The 24,433-nt window shown below is 46.0% G+C and overlaps 2 protein-coding genes across 44 annotated transcripts in view; one reads left to right on the top strand and one right to left on the bottom strand.

Moving 5' to 3' along the window:
- The window catches only part of SYTL3 (synaptotagmin like 3), a 117,788-nt gene extending 100,943 nt beyond the window's left edge, over positions 1-16,845 (bottom strand). For 6 of the 42 annotated variants that reach the window (XM_063813623.1, XM_063813609.1, XM_063813619.1 and 3 more), the window contains exons 1-2: positions 10,153-10,444; positions 8,391-8,480 (exon numbers count right to left, since the gene is read on the bottom strand). The gene's annotated coding sequence lies outside the window, so the exon portion shown is untranslated. Of the gene's footprint in view, positions 1-3,866; positions 4,003-8,390; positions 8,481-10,152; positions 10,496-15,000; positions 15,489-16,078 lie in introns of those variants that run through there. The other 36 variants (XM_016956552.4, XM_063813611.1, XM_054686458.2 and 33 more) reach the window with 28 other exon arrangements.
- DYNLT1 (dynein light chain Tctex-type 1) lies at positions 15,472-24,004 on the top strand. 2 transcript variants are annotated; one of them, XM_001147088.7, is made up of 5 exons: positions 15,472-15,554; positions 19,177-19,218; positions 22,578-22,701; positions 23,269-23,346; positions 23,576-24,004. In XM_001147088.7, exons 1-5 carry the CDS (start codon positions 15,528-15,530, stop codon positions 23,644-23,646), a joined length of 342 nt encoding a protein of 113 aa, XP_001147088.1. In that variant the 5' UTR covers positions 15,472-15,527; the 3' UTR covers positions 23,647-24,004. The 2 variants fall into 2 exon arrangements, with proteins under 2 accessions (XP_001147088.1, XP_024213254.1); XM_024357486.2 differs by lacking the exon at positions 23,576-24,004 and having other exon boundaries at positions 23,289-23,344.
- Positions 24,005-24,433: the final 429 nt, after the last annotated feature.

Genomic DNA, 24,433 nt, shown 5'->3' with positions numbered 1-24,433 from the left:
TATTGCTCTGTTGCCCAGGCTGGAGTGCAGTGGTGCGATCTCAGCTCACTGCAACCTCCGCCTCCTGCGTTCAAGCAATTCTCCTGCCTCAGCCTTCCGAGTAGCTGGGATTACAGGTGCCCGCCACCATGCCTGGCTAATTTTTGTATTTTTAGTAGAGGTTTCACCATGTTGGTCAGGCTGGTCTCGAACTCCTGACCTCGGGCCCTCGGCATCCCAAAGTGTTGGGATTATAGGCATGAGCCACCACGCCCAGCCTGTTCAAGGTTCTTAAGGTTCATGACTTGACTGGTCATTTATACCCTATTCTACATCTAACAAAAATATGATGCACCGTACAATAAAAACATATAGAAGACAGCTAAAATAAAGTCAGAGAGACATCAGCAGCCAGTGAAAAAGGACTGATAAATTCTACTAAGAACAGGAAGTAAAACAGTGACCACTTCAACCTTAAATGTATTTCTGACCTTCCTGGTAGCCAAGGCAAAGCAAAACAAAACGAAATGAAAAGTCAAGATGCTGTCTATAGCTTTAATACACTGAAAGAAATACAGAAAGACATCCTCAAAATGCAAATGACTAAGACAATTGCCCAGGCGCAGTGGCTCACGCTTGTAATCCCAGCACTTTGGGAGGCCGAGGCGGACGGATCAACTGAGGTCAGGAGTTGGAGACCAGCCTGACCAACATGGTGAAACCCTGTCTCTACTAAAAATACAAAATTAGCCAGGCTTGGTGGGACATGCCTGTAATCTCAGCTACTCGGGAGGCTGAGGCAGGGGAATCACTTGAACCCGGGAGGCAGAGGTTGCAGTGAGCCAAGATCGCACCATTGCACTCCAGCCTGGGCAACAAGAGTGAAACTCCGTCTCAAGAAGAAAAAAAAGAAAAGACTAAGACAATCAACTCCCTAGACAGACAACTCCTTCTGGCTTGGCAGAAGATGTGCAAAACTGTACTTTCCGTATCACTATATTGAGATCTCAAATTAAAGCCAAGGATATAACACTACATTGTAATTCACTGGAAGTATTTCAAATACAGACCAAAGCAGGAAACCTTCTGGTGTTCCCAGTTGCCTGGGACTGAGCTTAGAGAACTCGAGGTATGTGTATTCCGCATCCATCCCATCATTGTTACTCTTCACTTTTAGAGACTTTGATCCTAGTTTCTCTAAACCTTGATTCTAGCTTCTATAAACCATGTCACTCAAGCACTTGGTTAGCACTTAGAACAACAATCAACCAAGCCTATGGTTTAGCAACTACTATGAGTAAAGCCTTCTATTGATAAGATTGAGACATACCCTCTTTTTTTGAGATGGAGTTTCGCTCTTGTCACCCAAGATGGAGTGCAATGGCATGATCTCTGCTCACTGCAACCTCCGCCTCCCAGGTTCAAGTGATTCTCCTGCCTCAGCCTCCCGAGTAGTAGCGACTACAGGCGTGTGCCTCCATGTCTGGCTAATTTTTTTTGTATTTTTAGTACAGACAGGGTTTCACCATATTGGCCAGGCTGGTCTCAAACTCCTGACTTCAGGTGATCCACCCACCTCGACCTCCCAAAGTGCTGGGATTATAGGCATAAGCTACCGCGCCCGGCCGACGTACTCTTCTGTTTAACTTTGGAAGGTCCACTCCAAAGAAGGGGTGACTTTTTGCAACGATCCAAGAGTTATAGCATAGAGCATCATCCTATGGTAGCATCAAGATTGACCAGAAAGCTAGGAAGGTCATTTCTCTTTGGTTTCCAGTGTTCCACTGGTGTCCCCACTGGCTTGATGGCGTTGGGCATTTGATTGAACATGTTTGAACCACAGTTGCTTCATTTCAGCGGGACTCGCTCCAGCTTTTCAATGAGTGCAGTACCATACCCCCATCTTTAGGAATGTGTGGAGTATATATGATTGTCACAGCGACAAATAACTGTCTTGCATTTTCATATAAATCATACAAATCATTTAGGCAAAAAAAATTTTAATTAACAACAGAATTTAACTCATATTTAAAAGTATATTTTGCAGGGTTTTGATATACTCCAAATGTTCTAGAAATGCAACTAGTGGGCCGGGCACGGTGGCTCACGCCTGTAATCCCAGCACTTTGGGAGGCTGAGGCAGGTGGATCACGAGGTCAGGAGATTGAGACCATCCTGGCTAACACAGTGAAACCCCGTCTCTACTAAAAATACAAAAAATTAGCCGGGCGTGGTAGCGGGCGCCTGTAGTCCCAGCTACTTGGGAGGCTGAGGCAGGCGAATGGCGTGAACCCAGGAGGCAGAGCTTGCAGTGAGCTGAGATAGCGCCACTGCACTCCAGCCTGGGCGACAGAGCAAGACTCCGTCTCAAAAAATAATAGTAATAAGTTAAAAAAAAAAAAAGAAATGCAACTAGTGTGTAAATGGAAGGAAGACTGTACTTTGTTTCATTTCAAACTTTAACAAGAATTTTTTATTGTTTCAGAAAGACATCATGGAGGGCAACATTGCTTATGGTACTGGAATCACTATGCCGTGTATTGATGGCCCGCGTTTGCAGACAATGTCCTCAATATGATTTGATGTATGCAAACATCTGACTATTTCACCTTGTCTTCTCATGCAGTTTACATATACAAGTACATATTATCATTCACTATCCCTTTACTTCTTTTTTTTTTTGAGACACAGTCATAGTCTATTTTTCCAAGACAAAGTATGCCTAGGTGACAATTTACTCATTTTAAAATTATCTTTCAGGTTTTTTGTTTTGTTTTTTCATAAAGTTTTTCCTAGCCATTAACAGTTTCTCTTTTTTTCTTTTTTCTTTTTGAGCCAGAGTCTCGCTCTGCCACCCAGGCTGGAGTGCAATGGCGCAATCTCGGCTCACTACAACCTCTACCTCCCGGGTTCCAGCGATTCTCCTGACTCAGCCTCCTGAGTAGCTGGGATTACAGGCACGCGCCATCACACACGGCTAATTTTTGTATTTTTAGTAGAGACAGGGTTTCACCATGTTGGCCAGACTGGTCTTGAACTCCTGACCTCAGTTGATCTGCCCGCCTCGGCCTCCCAAAGTACTGGGATTACAGGCATGAGTCACCGTGCCCGGCCACTACTAAGGGTTTTTAAGGTGGCAGATGGAGTTAATTAGTAAACTGAATGAGCCTATAGTACCAGGAAGATCAGAGATAACTTCCAAACACCTCACAGCCTTAGCAAGAAAAAGTGAACCTTTACAGATTTAAATTCTGGTCACTTACACTAGCAAGATATGAAAAACCACATGGAGTTACTTTACATAGTCTTAAAAATGGATAAAACAAATGTAATTCTCTCTTGAATGCTTTTGGTTTTGTGCCGTTTTGAAGTAGAACATGAGGTAGTCAAGGAATTCTGTGAAATCTATGAAAATTCGTCTGCATATTTCTCCACACTGTCCCGCCATCGCCGCACAACACCAGGTTTGTGCTTCAGGCCCTTCTACAACAATAGAGTAAGGGCGTAAGGTGGATGATTTTTTTTTTTTGAGCCAGAGTCTCACTCTGTCGCCCAGGCTGGAGTGCAGTGGCACAATCTCCACTCACTGCAAGCTCCACCTCCCGGGTTTACGCCATTCTCCTGCCTCAGCCTCCTGAGTAGCTGGGACTACAGGCGCCTGCCACCATGCCGGGCTAATTTTTTGTACTTTTAGTACAGATGGGGTTTCACCGTGTCAGCCAGGATAGTCTCGATCTCCTGACCTCGTGATCTGCCCGCCTCAGCCTCCCAAAGTGCTGGGATTACAGGCGTGAGCCATTGCACCCGGCCAAGGATGACATTTTTAACACTCACAAAGCAGGTAACAGGAATAGTTGTCACAGGGGTCCTGAACTGGCTGCACCCACCTGCTTGCAGGCAAACGACCACATGCAACCACCCAGAGCAGCAGTGATGTTGCTGAATGGACCACGAGGAAGAGGAAGACTGACAGGTGACAGGAAAGGACAGGACACCTGCCTGGCTGAGACGCCACCGCCGGGCCTGGGAGAAGAGGGGAGTTGTGTGAGGATTGGAAAGGAGGAGAAGGCATCTCTAGGGTGAGAGACGGCAGATGTGACAATACTGAGGTAGGAATGTGTCACTCTTCCACTCTCCAGTGAAGTCACGCTGGTTTTCCCTTCCCGTAAACACATTCTAAAGCACAGGCATCCCAGTCCTGACCTCCCGATCCAGTTCTCCTGACTCCTCCATCCTCAGTTCCCACAGAATGCTCGCCACTCCCATACTGACCTCATTCAAGACCATTCCCTGACCACATGCACTCTGCATTTCCACGCATCGGCCCCACTCTTCCTTCTGCCCAATGAGGCAAGAGATGGGGACAGTCAGGAGACCAGGGCTGGGGGCTGGCTGTGTGGGTGAGTAGCTACCTCTGCCACCTACTTGCTGTTGAGCTGATGATGGGCAAGTTACTTAAGCCCTCTGGGGCTTCATGTCCTCATCTAGGAAGTAGACAGGTGCAGCACCCACTTCATGGAGGTGCTGTGATGATGAAACGTGCTGATGCATGTGGAGACCTCTAGAGCACAGTGCTGAGCTCATAAGTACACTCAGCTAATGCCGGCTGACAGTCGTGGTACTAAGAGTAAGAGCAGCCTCACTCTTACTATTAGCCCTTCAAGGGCCAGATCAAGGCTACCTAGTTCAGAAACTTTCTCCTCATTTACAATAAAGATCCATTGCTCCTTCAAATTTAACTGCTTTCTAATTTGTATATTTCGATGGTGACCCTGATTTCATTCTGTCTTGAGTATTTGCCTTCTAGGGACAATATCAGATTTCAGCGATTCCCCCATCACCCAGCCAGGAGGCACTTGATGTTTGGCTTGAATTGAGAAACCTGAAGAATATTGCGACACGGAGATTTACTCCAATGTCAAACTTCCTTCCTAGGGCAGGAAGCCCACATTCAAGTACAGCAGGAAGTAAGGACGGGCAGGGGGCAAGTGAGTCCTCACTGCAGAAAACCTCAGTCTTCAGAAATCCAAAAAGCATAGAAAAATCTGAGTCATTTTGGAATTTAACAGGAATCTTTGAAATTGTATGTTAATCATCTCATGCAGGAATTCACAATCTCATAGCTTGAATACGGAAATCTCCTAGGTCCATTTTCCCAAGATGACATTTATTTGGTCACTCCGTCATTTGCTCAACAAGATCTTAAATGCTCATGATGTCCCAAGCACTGAGTCAGGCACCGTCCTCACCTGCTCGGAGCTTAGATCCAGTCTCCTAACTCCCCTGCTACATTTTTGTAATGGTGCCTGTCTTTGTTTTACAGCACTCCATCGATCAGCCTGATTTTATCTGGCAATTAAAAATGAATAAATCCCACACCACAGCACCACCTGGAAGGAAACATTCTCCTACAGCCATGTGGAGAAGCCCCCCCGACACTCAGCCATCCTGTCTCTGTGTCACTTTTGGAGCCAGACAGTCTGGGCTCATACCCAGCCAGGACTCAGCCACGTGCTCTCAGGCCAGCTGCTTCATCTCTGGGAGACTGGCCTTCCTCCTCCGTGACATGGAGCCATCCCTGCTTCACAGGGCTGTTTGGGGAACTCACTGAGTGATCCAGGCACAGCCCTAGAGCAACAGCCAGAACAAAGCAAGCCCGACTCAAAAGGGTTTCTTCTACCCTTCCATCTCCCCTTCAGGAAGGCCCAAGAGTAGGAAGTTAAGCCACTGTTCTGGGATTGGGAGGGACGCAGGCAGCCATGGGGAAAACTTCAATCTAGGTGTTTCTATTGGTCTTTATCTGGTCATGCTGTATCCCAGTGGAACTTCGGCATCCAGACAAACACAGTTTGGTTACGGCATTGAGTGTGTCAGTTCAACACTGATTTTATTGGCCTCTATGTATCAAGCACGTGCCAGATATCGAGGATCTAAAAAGAAGTGAGACTCAATCTCTGCATTTAAGAAGGACCCATCCCAGCCAGAACATGGACACACAGACAAATAACTCATAACATGGTGGGATGAGTACAAAACCCAAGGATCAGAAGGCACGAGTCACTCCACACAGGAGCAGAGAGGGCTGGTGGGACCAGGGAGGGCTTCCCAGGGAGAGACGTGTGGGACAGCTCCGCAAGGGGACTGAAATAGTCAGCCATGCACTAGGAGTTTGAAACAATGCCTGCTTGCTTTCCTCAGCCTAACAGCAAATCTTGATTTTGGCTTTTAAATCTGGTGAAAGGGGAAAAGTACAAGAAAAGTAAAACCAATGAAGAAAAGAGATGAGGAGGATGGGAAAGGGACACATTGTTTATTCTTAGACAGGGGCCCCTATTTCTTTCATCCCATCATCTATTGTCTCTGAGCAGCCAGTCATCAGATCAAAGGAAATAAATGTTCAGCCCTCCCTGGTACAGTGGAAACGTCACCAGAGTGGAAATGCAGAGATCTGCGGTAGCATGAGTGCGTGCGAATGTGACTGTCATCACCACACACGCTTTCAAGGGAAGACTACAGAACGTTCTCAAAGCCCACAAGCCACAGCCCTGCAGGTCATTTCAAGCGGGAGGCAGCTCGCTCCTGTATTGTTTACCACAGCTATTTCCTTGAGAAGTTTCACAGCTTCAGCGTGCAGCCACCATGCTTTCTGTCTCGTACACAGGGGAAAAGTTGAGTGACTGCATTGTCCTTGAAATTTTACCCGAAAACCTCATGACTTTTTTGCTTGCATAGATTCTTTTTTTTTTTCTCTGAGACGGAGTTCGCTCTTGTTGCCCAGGCGGGAATGCAATGGCGCGATCTTGGCTCACCACAACCTCCGCCTCCCGGGTTCATGAAATTCTCCTGCCTCAACCTCCCGAGTAGCTGACATTACAGGCATGCACCACCATCCTCCGCTAATTTTGTATTTTTAGTAGAGACGGGGTTTCTTCATGTTGGTCAGGCTGGTCTCGAACTCTCAACCTCAGGTGATCTGCCCACCGTGGCCTCCCAAAGTGCTGGGATTACAGGTGTGAGCCACTGCGACCGGCCTGCTTGCATAGATTCTTTACGGAAGCTGATTACAGCCACAAAGGAAGGTGATGAATAAAGAACAGCTCTCAGCTCAGTTCCCTATTCATAGGCTTAAAAGACTCATTTCTGCAACAATGAGACAGCACGCATGCATATCCATCAGAAAGTCTGACACAGAAATGAAGATGTGCGTTTATAAATTTTCTGTCTATCTTGTTACTCATTCAGAGGTGGGTTTTCTGGGAAGCGAATGACACCTCAACTTCAGAATCCTTTATTTGCACGGCCCTGTCCAAGGCCCTAGATGCCCTGTACCTGGTTCCCTCTTTGTTTTCCCAAAGTCTCCACAAGTTGTATAAGTTTCAGGTCCCTCAGATATCTGTACTTCACATTAGAAGACTCGGCTGGGTGCGGTGGCTCACGCCTGTAATCCCAGCACTTTGGGAAGCTGAGGTGGGTGGATCACGAGGTCAGGAGTTTTGAGACCAGCCTGGCCAACATGGTGAAACCCTGTCTTTACTAAAAATACAAAAATTAGCCGGGCATGGTGGTGGGCACCTGTAATCCCAGCTACTCGGGAAGCTGAGACAGAACGGTTTGAACCTGGGAGGCGGAGGTTGCAGTGAGCTGAGATCGCGCCATTGCACTCCAGCCTGGGTGACAGAGCGAGACTCTGTCTCAAAAAAATAAATAAGGCCAGGCGTGGTGGCTCACGCTTGTAATCCCAGCACTTTGGGAGGACGAGGCAGGTGGATCATGAAGTCAGGAGATGGAGACCATCCTGGCCAACATGTTAAAACCCTGTCTCCACTAAAAATACAAAAAAATTAGCCAGGTGTGGCGGCAGGTGCCTTATAGTCCCAGCTACTTCGGAGGCTGAGGCAGGAGAATGGTGTTAACCCGGGAGGCAGAGCTTGCAGTGAGCTGAAATTGCAGCCACTGCACTCTAGCCTGGGCAACAGAGTGAGACTCTGTCTCAAAAAATAATAATAATAAAATAAGTAAATAAATAAACAGGCTGGGCTCGGTGGCTCACACCTGTAATCCCAACACTTTGGGAGGCCAAGGTGGGTGGATCACCTGAGGTCAGGAGTTTGAGACCAGCCTGGCCAACCTGGTGAAACCTCATCTATACTAAAAATACAAAAATTATCTGGGCATGGTGGCAGGCACCTGTAATCCTAGCTACCAGGGAGGCTGAGGCAGGAGAATCACTTGAACCTGGGAGGCAGGGGTTGCAGTGAACCGAGATCGTGCCATTGCACTCCAGCCTGGGCAACAGAGCGAGACTCCATCTCAAATAAATAAATAAAAATAAAAATACATAAAAATAAATAAATAAATAAAACATTAGAAGACTCACACGTGGGCTTGAATCTATAAAACTTGAAGCCTACCTGAGAGAGGACAAAGTTGAACAGGTGCTTTCTCTGAAAGATCACTGCAATTCACCACTGATTCCGAGTATTCTTTCTCATTCGGGGAGCCTTTTACCACCCAAAAACAACAAAAAATATTACTTTAGAATCAGAAATAGGAATTCATGACTGAAATAGGAAGCCATGGCATTCATACTTTAAACTTGACCTCTTTGTATGGAAGAGCAAAGAAATGAGAATTAATATTATTATTATTTATTTATTTATTTATTTGAGATGGAGTCTCGCTCTGTCGCCAGGCTGGAGTGCAGTGGTGCGATCTCAGCTCACTGCAACCTCCACCTCCTGGGTTCAAGCAATTCCCCTGCCTCAGCCTCCCGAGTAGCTGGGACTACAGGCGCCCGCCACCACACCCAGCTAATTTTTTTGTATTTTTTAGTAGAAACAGGGTTTCAGCATGTTGGCCAGGATGATCTCGATCTCTTGACCTCATGATCCATCCGCCTCGGCCTCCCAAAGTGCTGGGATGACAGGCGTGAGCCACCATGCCCGGCCGAGAATTAATATTATTATATCCTTCTAGGTACTACTCACAATTGTTGTTATGCTTTCTGTTGTGCCAACAGCTACTATTTATTTAGCTCTTACTCTGAACCAGATAGTTTAAGTACTTTGCATACCTTATCTCTACTAATCCTTATTGCCACATTATGAAGTAAATGTACCCATTCTATAGATGAGGAGAGTGAGTCTTGGAGTGATTAAGTAACTTACCTAAACTCACACTCTAAACTGGGTCTGTTTAACTCCAAAACCTTATGCTTCATTTAGGCAAAGCAGCTAAGTTAGAATCTCCAACTATCTTGGCTGAATAATCTTTTCTACACCAATTCTAATTTCTTTTTTTCTTTTTTTGAGACGGAGTCTTACTCTGTTGCCCAGGCTGGATTGCAGTGGCAGGATCTTGGCTCACTGCAACCTCCGCCTCCCAGGTTCAAGTGATTCTCGTGCCTCAGCCTCCTGGGCAGCTGGGATTACAGGTGCCTGCCACCACACCCAGCTAATTTTTTTTTTTTTTTTTTTTTTTTTTAGAGATGGGGTTTCATCATGTTGGCCAGGCTGGTCTCAAATTCCTGATCTCAAGGGATCTACCCACCTTGGCCTCCCAAAGTGCTGGGATGACAGGCGTGAGCCACCACACCCAGCCCAATTCTAATTTAATAAATCTTTAATATCTAATGTGCACTTTCCTCTCATAGTCTCTTTCTTACCAAGCAATTTGGAGATTAAGGAAGCTTAATTAAAAGAAATTTAAATTAGACCCTAGCTAACTTTTTTATAATTCCAAACTGATATTTATGTTCCACCTCCAAACTAGAAATTACGGATGATCAAAACAATAAAGTCAATTCAGAGAGAGCAAAACAGTAATAAACTGTAAGTATAAGAATTTGCAAACCAAAGAAGAAAGCAAATGACACTCTACCCTTTAAAAAAAAAATCACACCATATAGCTTTTGGATAGTGTTTTTCTGTTTTGTTTTGGTTTTTAATTAACTCTGAAGTTACTTCCACCATATCACTTAAATCATTATTATCTCAAATGTTAAATGTATGTTATTCAATAAAATTACAAGATATCTTTTATCTAATTTATTATGTTTTGTTTCCTACCTTTTCAATGTCATAAATTTAAGAAAAGTTATAATAACTATAATCTCTACCCACCCCACTCCTAAAACGACCTGCTGCAACGGCCAGCCATGCCTTCTCATCCTACCTTCGCATCTGCTTCAAGAGAAGAGACCAGAGCCGGCTCTGCAGAGAAGGAAGTCAATTCTTCTTGTTAGAGTAACTGACGTATTTCTCTTCCCTTCCTGTCGGGCACAGGCTGACGCAGTGCACCCTGTGTGGCCAGCCTTACATGCCTCGGTGGCTACTCCCACATCACTAAGGACCCAGGGAGCAAAGCCACCCCAAAACCACACCAAGGAGCTCTTCTATGCCAACATTTTACATTTTTAGCTGGAGGAAAGACCAGGCTGATGCTGGTGAAATGTTTCACCCTTCCTAAGGAAACTCTCTACAGAGACTACAGGCTTCAAATATTCAAATGTTCTCACATTTGTGAAGGGTTTCACATTGACTTCAGTGTAAATGACTAACCACATCTCAAAGGACAGCTATTAACTCAAGAATAATTTACAAGAAAGGGGGACAGCCAGGCCAAGAGCGATGAAGATTGTAATGAAATCACCAAGGGGAACCTTCAAAATGCTGTGCGTGTACTAGGTAGTATTACTCAGCACTGTGAAGTGTCCCTGCCCTGCTAACTCAGGCATGGCCAAGGACTTGCTCTGGAGAGCAATAAGACAATGAAGTGTGTGCAAAGGTGCCACGTGCCACGTAGGCTTGGCACCTACCGAGCCAGTACTGGGGCCACCATTCATTCTCTTTCCCTTCTCTTTCCCTTGATGACTCCAGACACAGGCTGCTCCAGCAACCTGGTCTCAGCATGGAGAAGACATGAAGCAGAGCCATGGAAGATCCTTGATGGTCATGGAGTGTGAGTGGCAAATAAATGTTTGCTGTCATCAACCACTGAGAGTGTAGGGCCATTTGTTTCTGCAGCTAACCTAGCCTATTCTGCTGATGTAGCGTGTAGTGTTTTCACAAACACAGAATTGAGCATCAAACTATTTAATAACTACTATAGCATGAATATTTACCCATTGGAACAAATGCCAGCGGAGGCCCTGCTATACCACGAGTTATCCTTTAGTTATTGGATCTTGGGGATGAGGTCCCAGGGAAGGGGCTGCAGTCACCAGGATTGAGAGGAAGAGGGACCCAAGAAGCTCAGAGCAGCCACTGTTTCATGGGGTACAGAGGTATTTCAGCACAACTGTGCCTCCACTTCCCAGCTCAATAGCAGATCTAAATATAGGCACTTCTTAGCTAATCTCTTTAGCTTTTCTCAGCACAGGACTCTCACTTTAGATATGTGTCAGCCAGAGTTTCTTTTCCTTTACAACATTAAATTCCTCAGCCATGAGTGTTTCAACAGCACCCTCGTCCTCATCGTCTTCTTCTGTTATTATTATTTTGACCCAGCATGATCTCATAGTAACACACTTCTTGGCACAGGGGAAGAGAGGAAAAAATGGAATATCCACAGGATGGCATTTGGACTATGAAGGGCTGCAGATTATAGTAGAACAACACTGCCGGATATTATTATTATTATTATTATTATTATTATTATTATTTTGAGACGGAGTCTCGCTCTTTCACCCAGTCGGGACTGCAGTGGCGCGATCTCGGTTCACTGCAAGCTCCGCCTCCCGGGTTCACGCCATTCTCCTGCCTCAGGCTCCCATGTAGCTGGGACTACAGGCGCCCACCACCGCGCCCGGCTAATTTTTTGTATTTTTAGTAGATACGGGGTTTCACCATGTTAGCCACGATGGTCTCGATCTCCTGACCTCGCGATCCGCCCGCCTCGGCCTCCCAAAGTGCTGGGATTACAGGCGTGAGCCACCGCGCCTGGCCTATTATTTTATTTTTTGAGACGGAGTTTTGCTCTTGTTACCCGGGCTGGAGTGCAATGGCGCGATCTCAGCTCACTGCAATCTCTGCCTCCCGGGTTCAAGCGATTCTCCTGCCTCAGCCTCCCGAGTAGCTGGGATTACAGGCATGCACCACCATGCCTGGCTAATTTTGTATTTTTAGTAGAGATAGGGTTTCTCCATGTTGGTCAGGCTAGTCTCGAACTCCCGACCTCTGGTGATCTGCCCACCTCAGCCTCCCAAAGTACTGGGATTACAGGTGTGAGCCACTGCGCCCAGCCACTGCTGGATATTATTGATGTTATTTATTGATGTGACAGTTCGTTGATTGCTATGATTATTAGGCCCACACTTGCTAAATAAAGATATTGGCAGCTCCAGTCCCACAGTCTGTATTCAAGAAATTTGACTCCAGAAAAGAAAGGTGATTGCACGCAAACCTGCCAACCTATCACTAACCTCCAAATTGAAAAACAAACCTAAGATTCACTCCACTGACTTACTGCATAGGAACTAAAACATTATTCTAAAATATGGTGGAATGCCAAAGATTCATGAGCAGTTACGAGTAAAGGTGTCTGAGCTCCAATGCTTCTGATGGACATCCATTCGTGGCAGATGGAAGGTGCTGGAAATGGCATCTGGTGAACTGCCAAATGTCTTAACGATTTTAAATTCCTTAGCCCTACAGACTACATCAGTTGGGCAGAATATAATACCACATCACTGCATTTTTCCAAGCACTACAACATCACATAAGCCTAGAGAATTCAAACCCTCCTATTTACAGATACATCTGTTTAAAAGAAAAATTCCATAAAGGCCATGTTTTAGTCAACTTTGTAGCCTCAACCCCCAGCTCAGAGCCTGACACAAAGGGAGTGCTCCATATATGTGTATTGAACAAGTGAACAGATACTTATGAAGATAAACAGACCAGCTCATCCGTTTACTGGCAGCCTCAAAATGTCATACATCATGATCATTTAACAAATGTTCTTTAATAGTTAAAATTGGAGAGTGGTACCCAATGTATAAAAGCTAAAATCATGTAAGCATTTTTAAAATGCACATTTGCATGTTTTCTGTTGATTTATGTGCATGCTGGTGATCCGCAGTTATAACAAGATCCATGCATTAATTATGCACCATCCTAGCAGCCATTCAGGAAATTCATTTAAATTAGGAAGTTCCTAAAAGGTTGTGGGGAAAATTGAAAAGGCTGTCCCAAGTGCCATGTTCTTCCATTGCAGGTGTTTGCTCAGAACCGGTTTACTCTTGCTTTGCACATAATTCTGTGACACTTAGCTACTGAACTCCAGGTCCACAACAAAGTAGCAGAAGAAAAAAGATTTCAGAGGCTCCTGATTGGCTCAGGATCGTGGTGGGGCCAAGAGCTTGGAACCAGATAGGCAGAGAACATCCAAAACGAGATCTCAGGTGATACTGAGAACGGCAGGAAGGCAAAGCAATGTCAGCATCAGAATCACGTGTGGACTGAGGCGCACGACTGAAACGCCAGGACAGGGGAGTTGAAGCCAGGTAATAAGAAAGGAATTCAAAAGGTAGATAAAGTTCAGAATCCAAGGAGAGGAAGACCAGGTGTGGCAGAGCAACCAGCCTGCCCAGCAAGTCTCCTTGCTCAGGCCGAACACCCAGGGCCGAGCAGCCTTGGGTCAGTCAGGGCTCTGCCCTCCTCTCGCCAGCCCTGTTTCCCTCAAGGAGGCAGGTAGTTGCATCTTCCTCCACTCCCCAGTTCTCTCCATTTGGGTCTGAGGCAAAGCTAACACCCGTGAGGGAAATGATTCATGCAATAAATTTTAGGCCGGGCATGGTGGCTCACAGCTATAATCCCAGCACTTTGGGAGGCTGAGGCTGGAGGATCCCTTAAGCCCAGGTGTTTGAGACCTGCCTGGGCAACACAGTGAGACCCCATCTCTACAAAAGACATATTAAAAAAATAGGTGGGTGTGGTGGCTAGTGCCTGGAATCCCAGCTGCTCAGGAGGCTAAGGCAGGAGAATACCTTGAGCCCAGGAGTTCAAGCTCTTAGTGGTCTTTGGATGACTAAACTTCAACACATCTTAGCTCAAAATCTCCGATCACACCACTGCATTCCAGCCCGGGGAACAGAATGACACCCTGTCTCTAAATAAATAAATAACTAAATGTTAATTGTGCAGCTATTATGTGCCAGGCACAATGTGGAAGGAAGGGGATACATTAGTGAATAAAACAGATCCTTCCTGCATGGTACTTAGTTTCTAAATGGAGACACACCATCAACAAGCAACCATAAATACGTTCTTGCAAACTGAGAGAAGTGCTATGAGGAAAATGTACAGGATGCAGGGGTGGAGAATGAGGAGGTCGGCTACCTTAGATGCCGTGGTCACAGAATGGCTCGCTGTAGGAGATTTTGAGCTAAGATATGTTAAAAGTTTAGTCATCCAAAGATCACTAACATTAGTCTATAGTCTGACAACTTAGTAACTATTGACTTATGACAGGGCAGAATGGGTGAGGGGAGGGAAGAGTCGTTGGGTTAGGTTCCTCTTGAAGGGCTCTAATAAGACCCTGATAGACCGACCAGGTTACAGTCCGATGGTCATAATCCGGATGAGAGACATCAATCTTTAACTGGGGTCCCGAGCATATGGGGTAGAAATAACAAGGGTTGTTGATGGATTAGATGTGGGATTTGAAGTTTAGGTCTACCAAATCCCTGGGACCCTTGCAGTCAGCTCTTTCTCGGGGAATGGGAAGTGGGTTCCAGCAACCTGAATTCAAGTGCATGACGAAACCAGAAAAAGCAAACGCCAAAATCAAAACTCGGAGCCTCAGAATACCTGCCAATAGATGCATATGCCCCAGCTTTCCGTGGAGGGCAGTTTACCAGAGCCCAGTGCAATTCCTAATTTCCATAAAGAACCCACATACAAATCAAGTCTGTCTAGTTCACTATGGTTAAGGTAGTCAGGAAGTGTGCCACATTTTACAAAATTTTCCACCCAAAATGTTTTTTTTTTAATGGTGCTTAAAGGAAAAATTCTCATTTACCTGGAAAACTTAACCCCCCAAAGGGAAGTTTCGTTCAGATAGCTAAAGCATGCCAATCCCAGTCCCCAAGGGAACTGCAACAACGTCTCACCGGGCGCAATGCCTTCAGCAGTCACTTTCGAGTTTGTTGCCAGGTGTCCGAGCGGGTTTGAACGTCCGCGTCAATCCACACAGTACAAACCGGAGGAGGGGCCGGGACCACGCTTCCCCTCCAGGACTGCCTTTTGTACGTGTGTTTTGTTTCTGTTGCTAAGGTTTAAGGGAGCTGCCCGACTACCCTCACGGATTCCCATGGAAACTACCACCTCCCAGAGGACAGGAGGAGAGGCGAATTCAGGGTCCACCCACGGGCCCCGCCCAGGGATGGGGTCACTGAGGGTCCGGGCAGGGAAGGGCGGGGCCCGGGAGCTGGGCATGGGCGAGGCAGGCGCAAGCGGAGAGGGGCGTGGCAGGTCCGGGGCGGGGCCTGAGTGCGCCTGCGCAGTCCGCGCCACTCAGGGAGGCGGAGGCGACGCGCCGGAGGAAAGATGGAAGACTACCAGGCTGCGGAGGAGGTAACCGCCGGGTCGGCGACGGAAGGGTGGAGGCCGAGAGCCCTGGCCGCGGAAGGACACGCGGTCCTGCCCGGAAAGGCCTGGCTGCCCACCTCCTTCAGCTAGGCCAGTCTCGGCAGCCCACGGCCTGAGCTTCCCGGTCGCCGGCGCTCCGCCCGGCCCCATTCTGCCCGGACATTGCCGCCGTTTCCCCGGCGCGGGGGGCGGGATGGGGATTGAGCTTCTTCCCGCGCGGGGAGGCACCGGGCGTGACTCGGAGAGAGCGCCCCGGTGAGCGGTGCCGAGAAACTTTCCCGCAGGGCCTCTCCTCCGGCCCGCAGCCAAGCTCGCCGGGAGGATGACATCACCGCCCCTTGCTCTGCGGGGCTGACCCCAGCCCCAGCCTGGAGCGGGGCGCGGCGGCCGGGCTGGGAGCGCCGAGGCTTGGACGTCTCCCCGCGGAGGTGCGGGTGACGCTCCCGCCCCCAGCCCCTCCGCCCCGGGCTGGCGTCCCGGCCATCCCGCGCCTTTGTCTCGGGCCTCACCTGGTTCTGCAGCGCTGGGAATGAGTAGCACATTTCATTTCCGTTTAAGATGTCTGTAAGAAAGCTCATTGTTGTGGGGAAAAAATCATCTCTTATGCCTCCTTGAGGAAGTAGGATAAAGCCCACGATGTCGCCAAGCAGAAGACACCCATCGGCACCGTGTGCGTCAAATGGCTTTCCTTCAAGCTCACGGTCATTCGGGGAATAGAGCTGATGGGCGCAGCTGAGATACAACACTCATTTTCTTCTTACTGAATAATCCTTGTTGAAATTCAGATAGAGCCCTATGGATTTATTATGCAGCCTGTCAAAAATATAAACTATAGATACATTTGGTAAGGTTGGATATCTTACCATTTATGAAATTTAGTGGCTGGGCGCAGTGGCTCACGCCTGTAATCCCAGCACTTTGGGAGGCCTAGGCGGGCGGATCACCTGAGGTCAGGAGTTCGAGAGCAGCCTGACCAACATGGAGAAACCCCGTCTCTATTAAAAATACAAAATTAGCCGGGCGTGGTGGCGCATGCCTGTAATCCCAGCTATTCGGGAGGCCGAGGCAGGAGAATCACTTGAACCTGGGAGGCAGAGGTTGCCGTGAGCCAAGATCGCGCCATTGCACTCCAGCCTGGGCAACAAGAGCGAAACTCCGTCTCAAAAACCAAAAAAAAAGAAAAAAAATTCGTTTAAGGAGGAATGTTTTCAGGGAAAATAAAACTAAAACTTAAGGACTGATTCTAGAGTTTCAGTTTTGATCTGATTTCCTAACTAGCACACACTTCCTGTGACAGTGGCATAATCAGTGTTTGAATGCTGATGGCAACCAAGTGAATAATGACGAGAAGACCTGGTTCAGGAGCAGTTGGCAAAGAAAAAAGCCTTTCCCCTTAAACTGTTACTAATATAATATTGGAAAATGTCTTGTATTATAGTAATATCGAGTAAAACTTCTAAAAAAGAAATCGCTTTGTAAAGGAAAGCGCTTAATACTGCAGTCCGATTCTGACTCCCACAAATAAGGTGGCTAAGTGGCTTCATTATTCGAGATCTCAATCGCATATGTGTAAAATGAAGGGGCTGGACAGAGTGATGAGTGTTCTACCTGGGATGGAGGCCCTGGGAGGTGGAGACCATGGCTGTCTTGTAGTAGGCATGTCTTAGGTATTTACTGAATGGCACGTTCTGGTCCTCCCACCAGCCTCTTAGCAGCCTTTTCTGCATCTCTTCTAACTTCGTGTAGATGGCTGGGCCTTTGTAACTATTCTCTCAACTCACCATTCATCTTTCTTGGAGAAGTTAAAACTATCCACTGGATTCAATACAACTCTGCTTTCCACTAAAAATTCTTTAAAATGTCCCTCAACCTTTTTCGTACTGTAACCATATGGGAGGTGATACAGTGCCTTTCCTTTGTGATTAAGGTCACTGTAGTCACTTGGAAGGATCCTTTAAGCTTCCAGAAATGACTTAATCTCTAAGATATTGCAAATTGTTATTCACTCAGTGAGTTGGTTTTGTTTCCAAGTCCGACTTCTGAGTACAGCAAGTGAGGTGGCTTCGGGCAGTCAGCTCCTGACCCCCCCTAAAAAGAAAGGGCAGGGCCTGCAGTGGACAGCAGCCAGACAGGGAGGAAGACTCACTGCCAAGTCAGGGTTCTCTGCCTCGATTCCCTCAGGATACACGTTGACTGAGGGCCCCCGGGGTTACTCTCTCGAAGGCATGTCCAGAGCTACGTACCTTTCCTGGGACTCAGCAGTAACTTTAAACGCTTGTGCTCATGTGAAGAGCACATTGGCAGGCAAGTGCCTGACTAATGTTATTTTCAGGATGACCTTTTACCCATTCAGATCTACCATGTGTAAAAGGAAAACTATACTCCTGGCACTAGATTACTGCAGGCAGCCCACCTCCTGAGTCATCCAGACACTGGCAGAGGACAGCCATGCTGGCAGCTGGTGGTTAGTCCTGGAGTAGGAGGGCAGCACTGGGAAAGAAAAATAATTACCTGGAGATAATGTAATCATTGTACTTTTTTTTTTTTTTGAGACGGAGTCTCGCTCTGTCGCCCAGGCTGGACTGCAGTGGCGCGATCTCGGCTCACTGCAAGCTCCGCCTCCCGGGTTCACGCCATTCTCCTGCCTCAGCCTCCCGAGTAGCTGGGACTACAGGCGCCCGCTACCACGCCCGGCTAATTTTTTGTATTTTTAGTAGAGACGGGGTTTCACCGTGTTAGCCAGGATGGTCTCGATCTCCTGACCTCGTGATCCGCCCGCCTCGGCCTCCCAAAGTGCTGGGATTACAGGCGTGAGCCACCGCGCCCGGCCAATCATTGTACATTTTACAACTAATGGTGCTTTAAAAAAATCTCCTCAAGGTCAAACTGATCCTCCTAATCAGTTTACATCATGGAAGAGAGAATTACATCTTAAATGGATTGCTTCAGCAGCTTCAGTTAATTTATACAAAAATCAACCAACTCATTAAGCCTCTCTATTGGTTAATGATTTTAGCAGCCAGTTGAAATGGAAGAAGAGAATGAATTCTAGTTTAAAGTGAAGTCTTAGATTGTGGCATGATTAAAACAAAACAGGGCCAGGTGTGGTGGCTCACACCTGTAATCCCAGCATTTTGGGAGGCTGAGGCGGGAGGATCACCTGAGGTCAGGAGTTCGAGACCAGCCTGGCCAACATGATGAAACCCCATCTCTACTAAAAATATGAAAATTAGCCGGGTGTGGTGGAGGGCACCTGTAATCCCAGCTACTTGGGGGGCTGAGGCAGGAGAATCACTTGAACCTGGGAGGCAGAGATTGCAGTGAGCTGAGATTGTGCCACTGCATTCCAGCCTGGGCTACAGAGCGACACTCCGTCTCAAAAATAAATAAATAAAAATAAAACAATACCTTTAAATTATGTGCATGTATTCTAGTCTTCTGGTTTCTGAAGACTGTAATGCCATCCTTGGTAAAGCTGAACAGTCTAGTTAGATTATTTCTAAGGTCTTCATTTCTACATTATGTTCATTACCTACATTTGCATTTATCAATGTAGTGGAAATATCTTTTAAATAAATCAAACTTAACTGAATGTTCTTCCTTACAGACTGCTTTTGTTGTTGATGAAGTGAGCAACATTGTAAAAGAGGTAAGAGGAGAAATGCTCACTTCTTAAATGTTTAATGGCTTACATTAGAGAAAATAATGTGTTTTAAATACTATCTTGGAATTGTTTCGACTGAGTCTGTGTGTTTTGGTGTTTCAAATAACAGTTTTTACTTCAGTAAATAGATAAGAGTTGCTTCTATATTATGTAAATTACATATTTTAAATCAGATAAGGAATTTTATGTACATAGCATTATTACTGCATATCTCCAAGACTTGATTCTATAATCTTTTAAGCATAAAATAATCCTGGTATACAAATAAATGTCTCCAGGGTTGAATGAAGAAAGAGTGAGTATAAGAAAATTGAACAATCAATTTCCAGTTATTCTGGACCTAGTGATCCAGTTTGGGGCCTATTTGCTTACTTTTCTTACATTCCTAAATTTCACACTTTATTGTGTTGTTGATCATGAAGAGGAAGAGAGACAGAAGGGATGTTTGTTACTCATTCAGAAAGTACACACTGAGGGAGCGTGCAGGGCATAGACCCTTCTGGAGTTTACAGCTGAGGGGCGGGCAGGGCAGACACATCAAACAGTCCTGCTGGAAGGTGTCAGCCTGCATTTGCTGTGTGGTAAGTGCCACTAGTGGTGGTGCTGTGAGAGCACTGAACTGGGAATGTGACCCACCCAGGGAGTTCAGGGACCATTTCGAGCTGAAATCTGAAGAATGAGAAGTAGGGGTAATGCAGTAAAAAGAGGGGACAAGGCCCCCTGGGACTGGGAAGTGGGGGTAGTGCATGGCGTGTGAGGGAGTGAAAGGAGGTGGGTGTGGCTGGAGCGGTGCTGAGAGCTAGGGGCTCATTCCTACCTAGGGTAGGAATGAAGCCAGAAAGAGTTTCCTCATCAGCTTCCCTGGGTAAAATGGGGCTAAAGCCATTGGCTAAAAGAAAATTATTAGATGATCTGAATTTAATGATACTGTTTGGGGTTTCAGATGTAATTTAGAATTTAATGTAAATTATTGACTAGTGTTTGATAAAAAACCACAACCTATGTTTGTGATCAGTATCCAAAGGCAAAATGATTTTGTTTGACCATTTACATTGTTCAGCATCAGGAGTGACTTTCTGGTTGCTTTGCGGGAGCTGTACATTTGGTTTTCATGGTTTTTCTAAATACACAGTTTCACGTGGAACACAGCAGGGGGCAAGAAAGTGGGTGGATTACACCAGAACTAGGAACAGTGGAGGGGGCTTGTTGGGAAGTCTAGTTCTGCCTCAGTTGTTTTCTGCCTTATCTTTGACTTGATTACCAGCTTTCAATTAGCAAGTGCAATTGAAAGTACACATTTCCATGCTGGGCGCGATGGCTCACGCCTGTCATCCCAGCACGTTGGGAGGCCGAGGCGGGCGGATCATGAGGTCAAGAGATCGAGACCATCCTGTCCAACATGGTGAAACCCCGTCTCTACTAAAAATACAAAAATAAGCCAGGCTTGGTGGCGCATGCCTGTAGTCCCAGCTCCTTGGGAGGCTGAGGCAGGAGAATCGCTTGAACCCGGGAGACGGAGGTTGCAGTAAGCCAAGATCACGCCACTGCACTCCAGTCTGGGCGACAGAGCAAGATTCTGTCTCAAAAAAACAAAACAAACACATTTCCAATCCACATGGAAACATGAGGTGACATTGCAGTGTTACTTGAACTTGTGTCACTGGCCTCAACAGCTTTTTTGCCCCAGCAATAGGTAATTCTGTACTCAAGTGACCCTAAATATTGGGTAGTAGTCAATTTGCGCAGGTCCAAAATTGGTGGAGGGTTCCCTCCTCCTTGAAAAACTGAATTTCAAAGTATGTGCGGAGGGAGAGCTGGCGGAGGGAGAGGTTTACCTTCAACAAAGCCTCCCCCACCCTTTGACGGGAGAGGTTTAGCTTGAACAAAGCCCCCCCTATCCTTTGACAATGCCCAGGTCTAGTAATACTGCTGTTCTCTTAAACCGGGACTTCTGGCCCCCCAGCCCTCTTGTAGCCTCTGAGCTGGGAGGGAGCACAGTGGCCGAGGACAAGAAGTAAGCCAGCCCTATGTGTAACGTGACTACTCAAGAGTCTCAGGGAGATGATCAGCAGGTCTGTAGGTAGAAATCAGAGTGACCTAGGGAGGTTTTAGGTCCTCAAAAGCAAGGTCACCAGATCTAAGCCCCAGGCATCAGATCCCAGTCCATCACCACCATGCACAGCTCAGATCCCTGGACTGCTGGTTTGCTCTGCCTGTCTGAGGACAGACCTTGGCCCTCACTGAATGTTGTTATTTTCACTTTAGGTCATAACTGTCACAGAAACTCAGGTTCCTGGTTTCCAGCACAGCAAGTTAGGGGTAGAGAATAAAGTTGCTGAGATGCAAGCACACTGGCATCCATGTGAAAGGGGAACTGACAGTGAAAAACCCAGAAAATCATACAATGGCAATATCATAATGATAAGCTTAGCAAGAGCAGCGACAGTGAGCCTTGCATTGTCAGATAACCCCCAAAGAATACAGCATAGAAAAAGAAGTAAACGTATAATAAAGAAAAAAAGTTGGGCTGGGTGCTGTGGCTTATGCCTGTAATCCCAGCACTTTAGGAGGCTGAGGCAGGAGGATCACTTGAGCCCAGGCATTTGAGAGCAGCCTGGGCAACAGAGCAAGACCCCATCTCTACAAAAAACTAGCCAGGCGTGGTGGCACATGCCTGCAGTCCCAGCTACTGGAGAAGCTGAGGTGGGAGGATTGCTTGAGCCCAGGAGGTCAAGGCTGCAGTGAGCCAAGATTGCATCACTGCTCTCCAGCCTGGGTAACAGAAGGACACCCTGCCTCAGAAAAATAAAAATAAAAAAATCTCATCATAAACCTAAAATAAGTTTTGGGATATAAAGATTTAGGTTATCTGAAAAATGCACTTAATGTGGTAACATGTTCTCAGACAATGCTGGATAAAAGTATTTTTTAATATATGATTATTTGGATAGCTTTGTATATTGTCAGTTGTACAAATACAATTCATCTAATATATAGTATTAGTGTATGTTAGGTAGTAGTAGATAAAAGTAATATACTTTTAAGAAATGAATAGGCAAAATATTTTCTAGCCTCAACAGGAAAAAAAATGTATTAATAGTAGTGAACATTAAATGTGATTATTAGGTCAAAATGTGTAAATAATTTGACTATGAATTTTTAAAGCAAATTTCAAACTTATTTAAATGAAATATAATGCTATTAAAAGTATATTTGCAAAGGCACCCTCATGATTAAAAATAAACTTTTCATAAATCACTTCTTGGGGTGCCGTCAGTTCCTGATTGAAAGGTGGTGTGGGTGCATTTGGTTAACCGGGACGCGCTTTGTGCTTTGTTTTCTAGGCTATAGAAAGCGCAATTGGTGGTAACGCTTATCAACACAGCAAAGTGAACCAGTGGACCACAAATGTAGTAGAACAAACTTTAAGCCAACTCACCAAGCTGGGAAAACCATTTAAATACATCGGTAATGGAGTTTTGTTTCTTGTATATTTGCGGGATGGTTTTTTAACACTGATCAGACGGGCATCCAGTACCAGAAACAACAGCTAACGTGGCTCAACTCAAGGAAGGCTCCTGGTGGGAGTCGGTCGTGTGTGTAGTATACGTTAGCGTACGCTTGACCATTTGGCTGCTGGTACAATTGCAGATCATATGTGAAGCGGGATCTTACAGGAGGTCTCATCGGATGCTTTTAGAACAAGTGAAGCGTAGAGGAAGTGTGGACAGCCCCCAGCTGACAGTGGCTCAACTTAGAATTTTTCAACTTTGATGGATTTACCAGGGTATTAAGTGCATTTGCAACTTACATTTTCATATATTGTTGATTTATGATGGGTTTATGGGATGTTGTAAGTCAAGGAGCACCTATAATTTGTCAATATAGTGAGACAAGGCAATCTGTCCCTATAATTTTTATCGAGAACATCAACCATGTGGAGCTACATACATTGTATACATTTGCTAAAAGTGGACAGAATGACATTTGTGTTACCCAGTAGACTTCTCTAACAAAAATTTGTTTTAACTTAAGTGACCTGTGTAATTATGCAGAAGAATGGAGCTGGATTACACACAGCAAGTTCCTGCTTCTGGGACAGCTCTACTGACGGTATGATTTTCATTCATGTTTGTGAAGTTTTGTTGTGTGAAATATATGACTGGAAGTTTCCTATCTTTGAATGCAATGCATGTTTATCACCTTTTAAAACATTTAATAATAGACTTGCCAAGGTTCTTTGTGTAGCACAGATATGGTACTTGAATGTTGGCCTTATTGTGAGTAAAACGTCGTCCCCCAGCTTTCCCTGCCTTAAATGCTGCTCTCTTCCCTCCCGCAGGGAGCTGCACTGTGCGATGGGAGAATAAGACCATGTACTGCATCGTCAGTGCCTTCGGACTGTCTATTTGACCTGCAGTCCAGCCTATGGCCTTTCTCCTTTTGTCTCTAGTTCATCCTCTAACCACCAGCCATGAATTCAGTGAACTCTTTTCTCATTCTCTTTGTTTTGTGGCACTTTCACAATGTAGAGGAAAAAACCAAATGACCGCACTGTGATGTGAATGGCACCGAAGTCAGATGAGTATCCCTGTAGGTCACCTGCAGCCTGCGTTGCCACTTGTCTTAACTCTGAATATTTCGCTTCAAAGGTGCTAAAATCTGAAATCTGCTAGTGTGAAACTTGCTCTATTCTCTGAAATGATTCAAATACACTAATTTTCCATACTTTACTTTATACTTTTGTTAGAATAAATTATTCAAATCTAAAGCCTGTTGTGTTCTTCATAGTCTGCATAGTATCATAAACGATTTCTTCGTATTTAGTGAGTGGCTACACAATCTATACAACCAGACCAGGCGCGGTGGCTCACGCCTGTAATCCCACCACTTTGGGAGGCTGAGGCAGGCGGATCATGAGGTCAGGAGATCAAGACCATCCTGTCTAACACGGTGAAACCCCGTCTCTACTAAAAATACAAAAAATTAATTAGCCAGGTGTGGTGGCGGGCGCCTGTAGTCCCAGCTACTCGGGAGGCTGAGGCAGAATGGCGTGAACCCGGGAGACAAAGGTTGCAGTGAGCCAAGATCATGAGCCAAGTTCCCGCCACTGCACTCCAGCCTGGGTGACAGAGCAAGAGTCCGCCTCAAAAAAAAAAAAAAAAAAAATCTATACAACCAAAAAAAAAGTTGCAGTTCT

Source organism: Pan troglodytes, chromosome 5 (genome assembly GCF_028858775.2).
Source record: "Pan troglodytes isolate AG18354 chromosome 5, NHGRI_mPanTro3-v2.0_pri, whole genome shotgun sequence".
Lineage (NCBI taxonomy): Eukaryota > Metazoa > Chordata > Mammalia > Primates > Hominidae > Pan > Pan troglodytes.
This window is presented reverse-complemented; position numbering and strand designations above follow the sequence as displayed.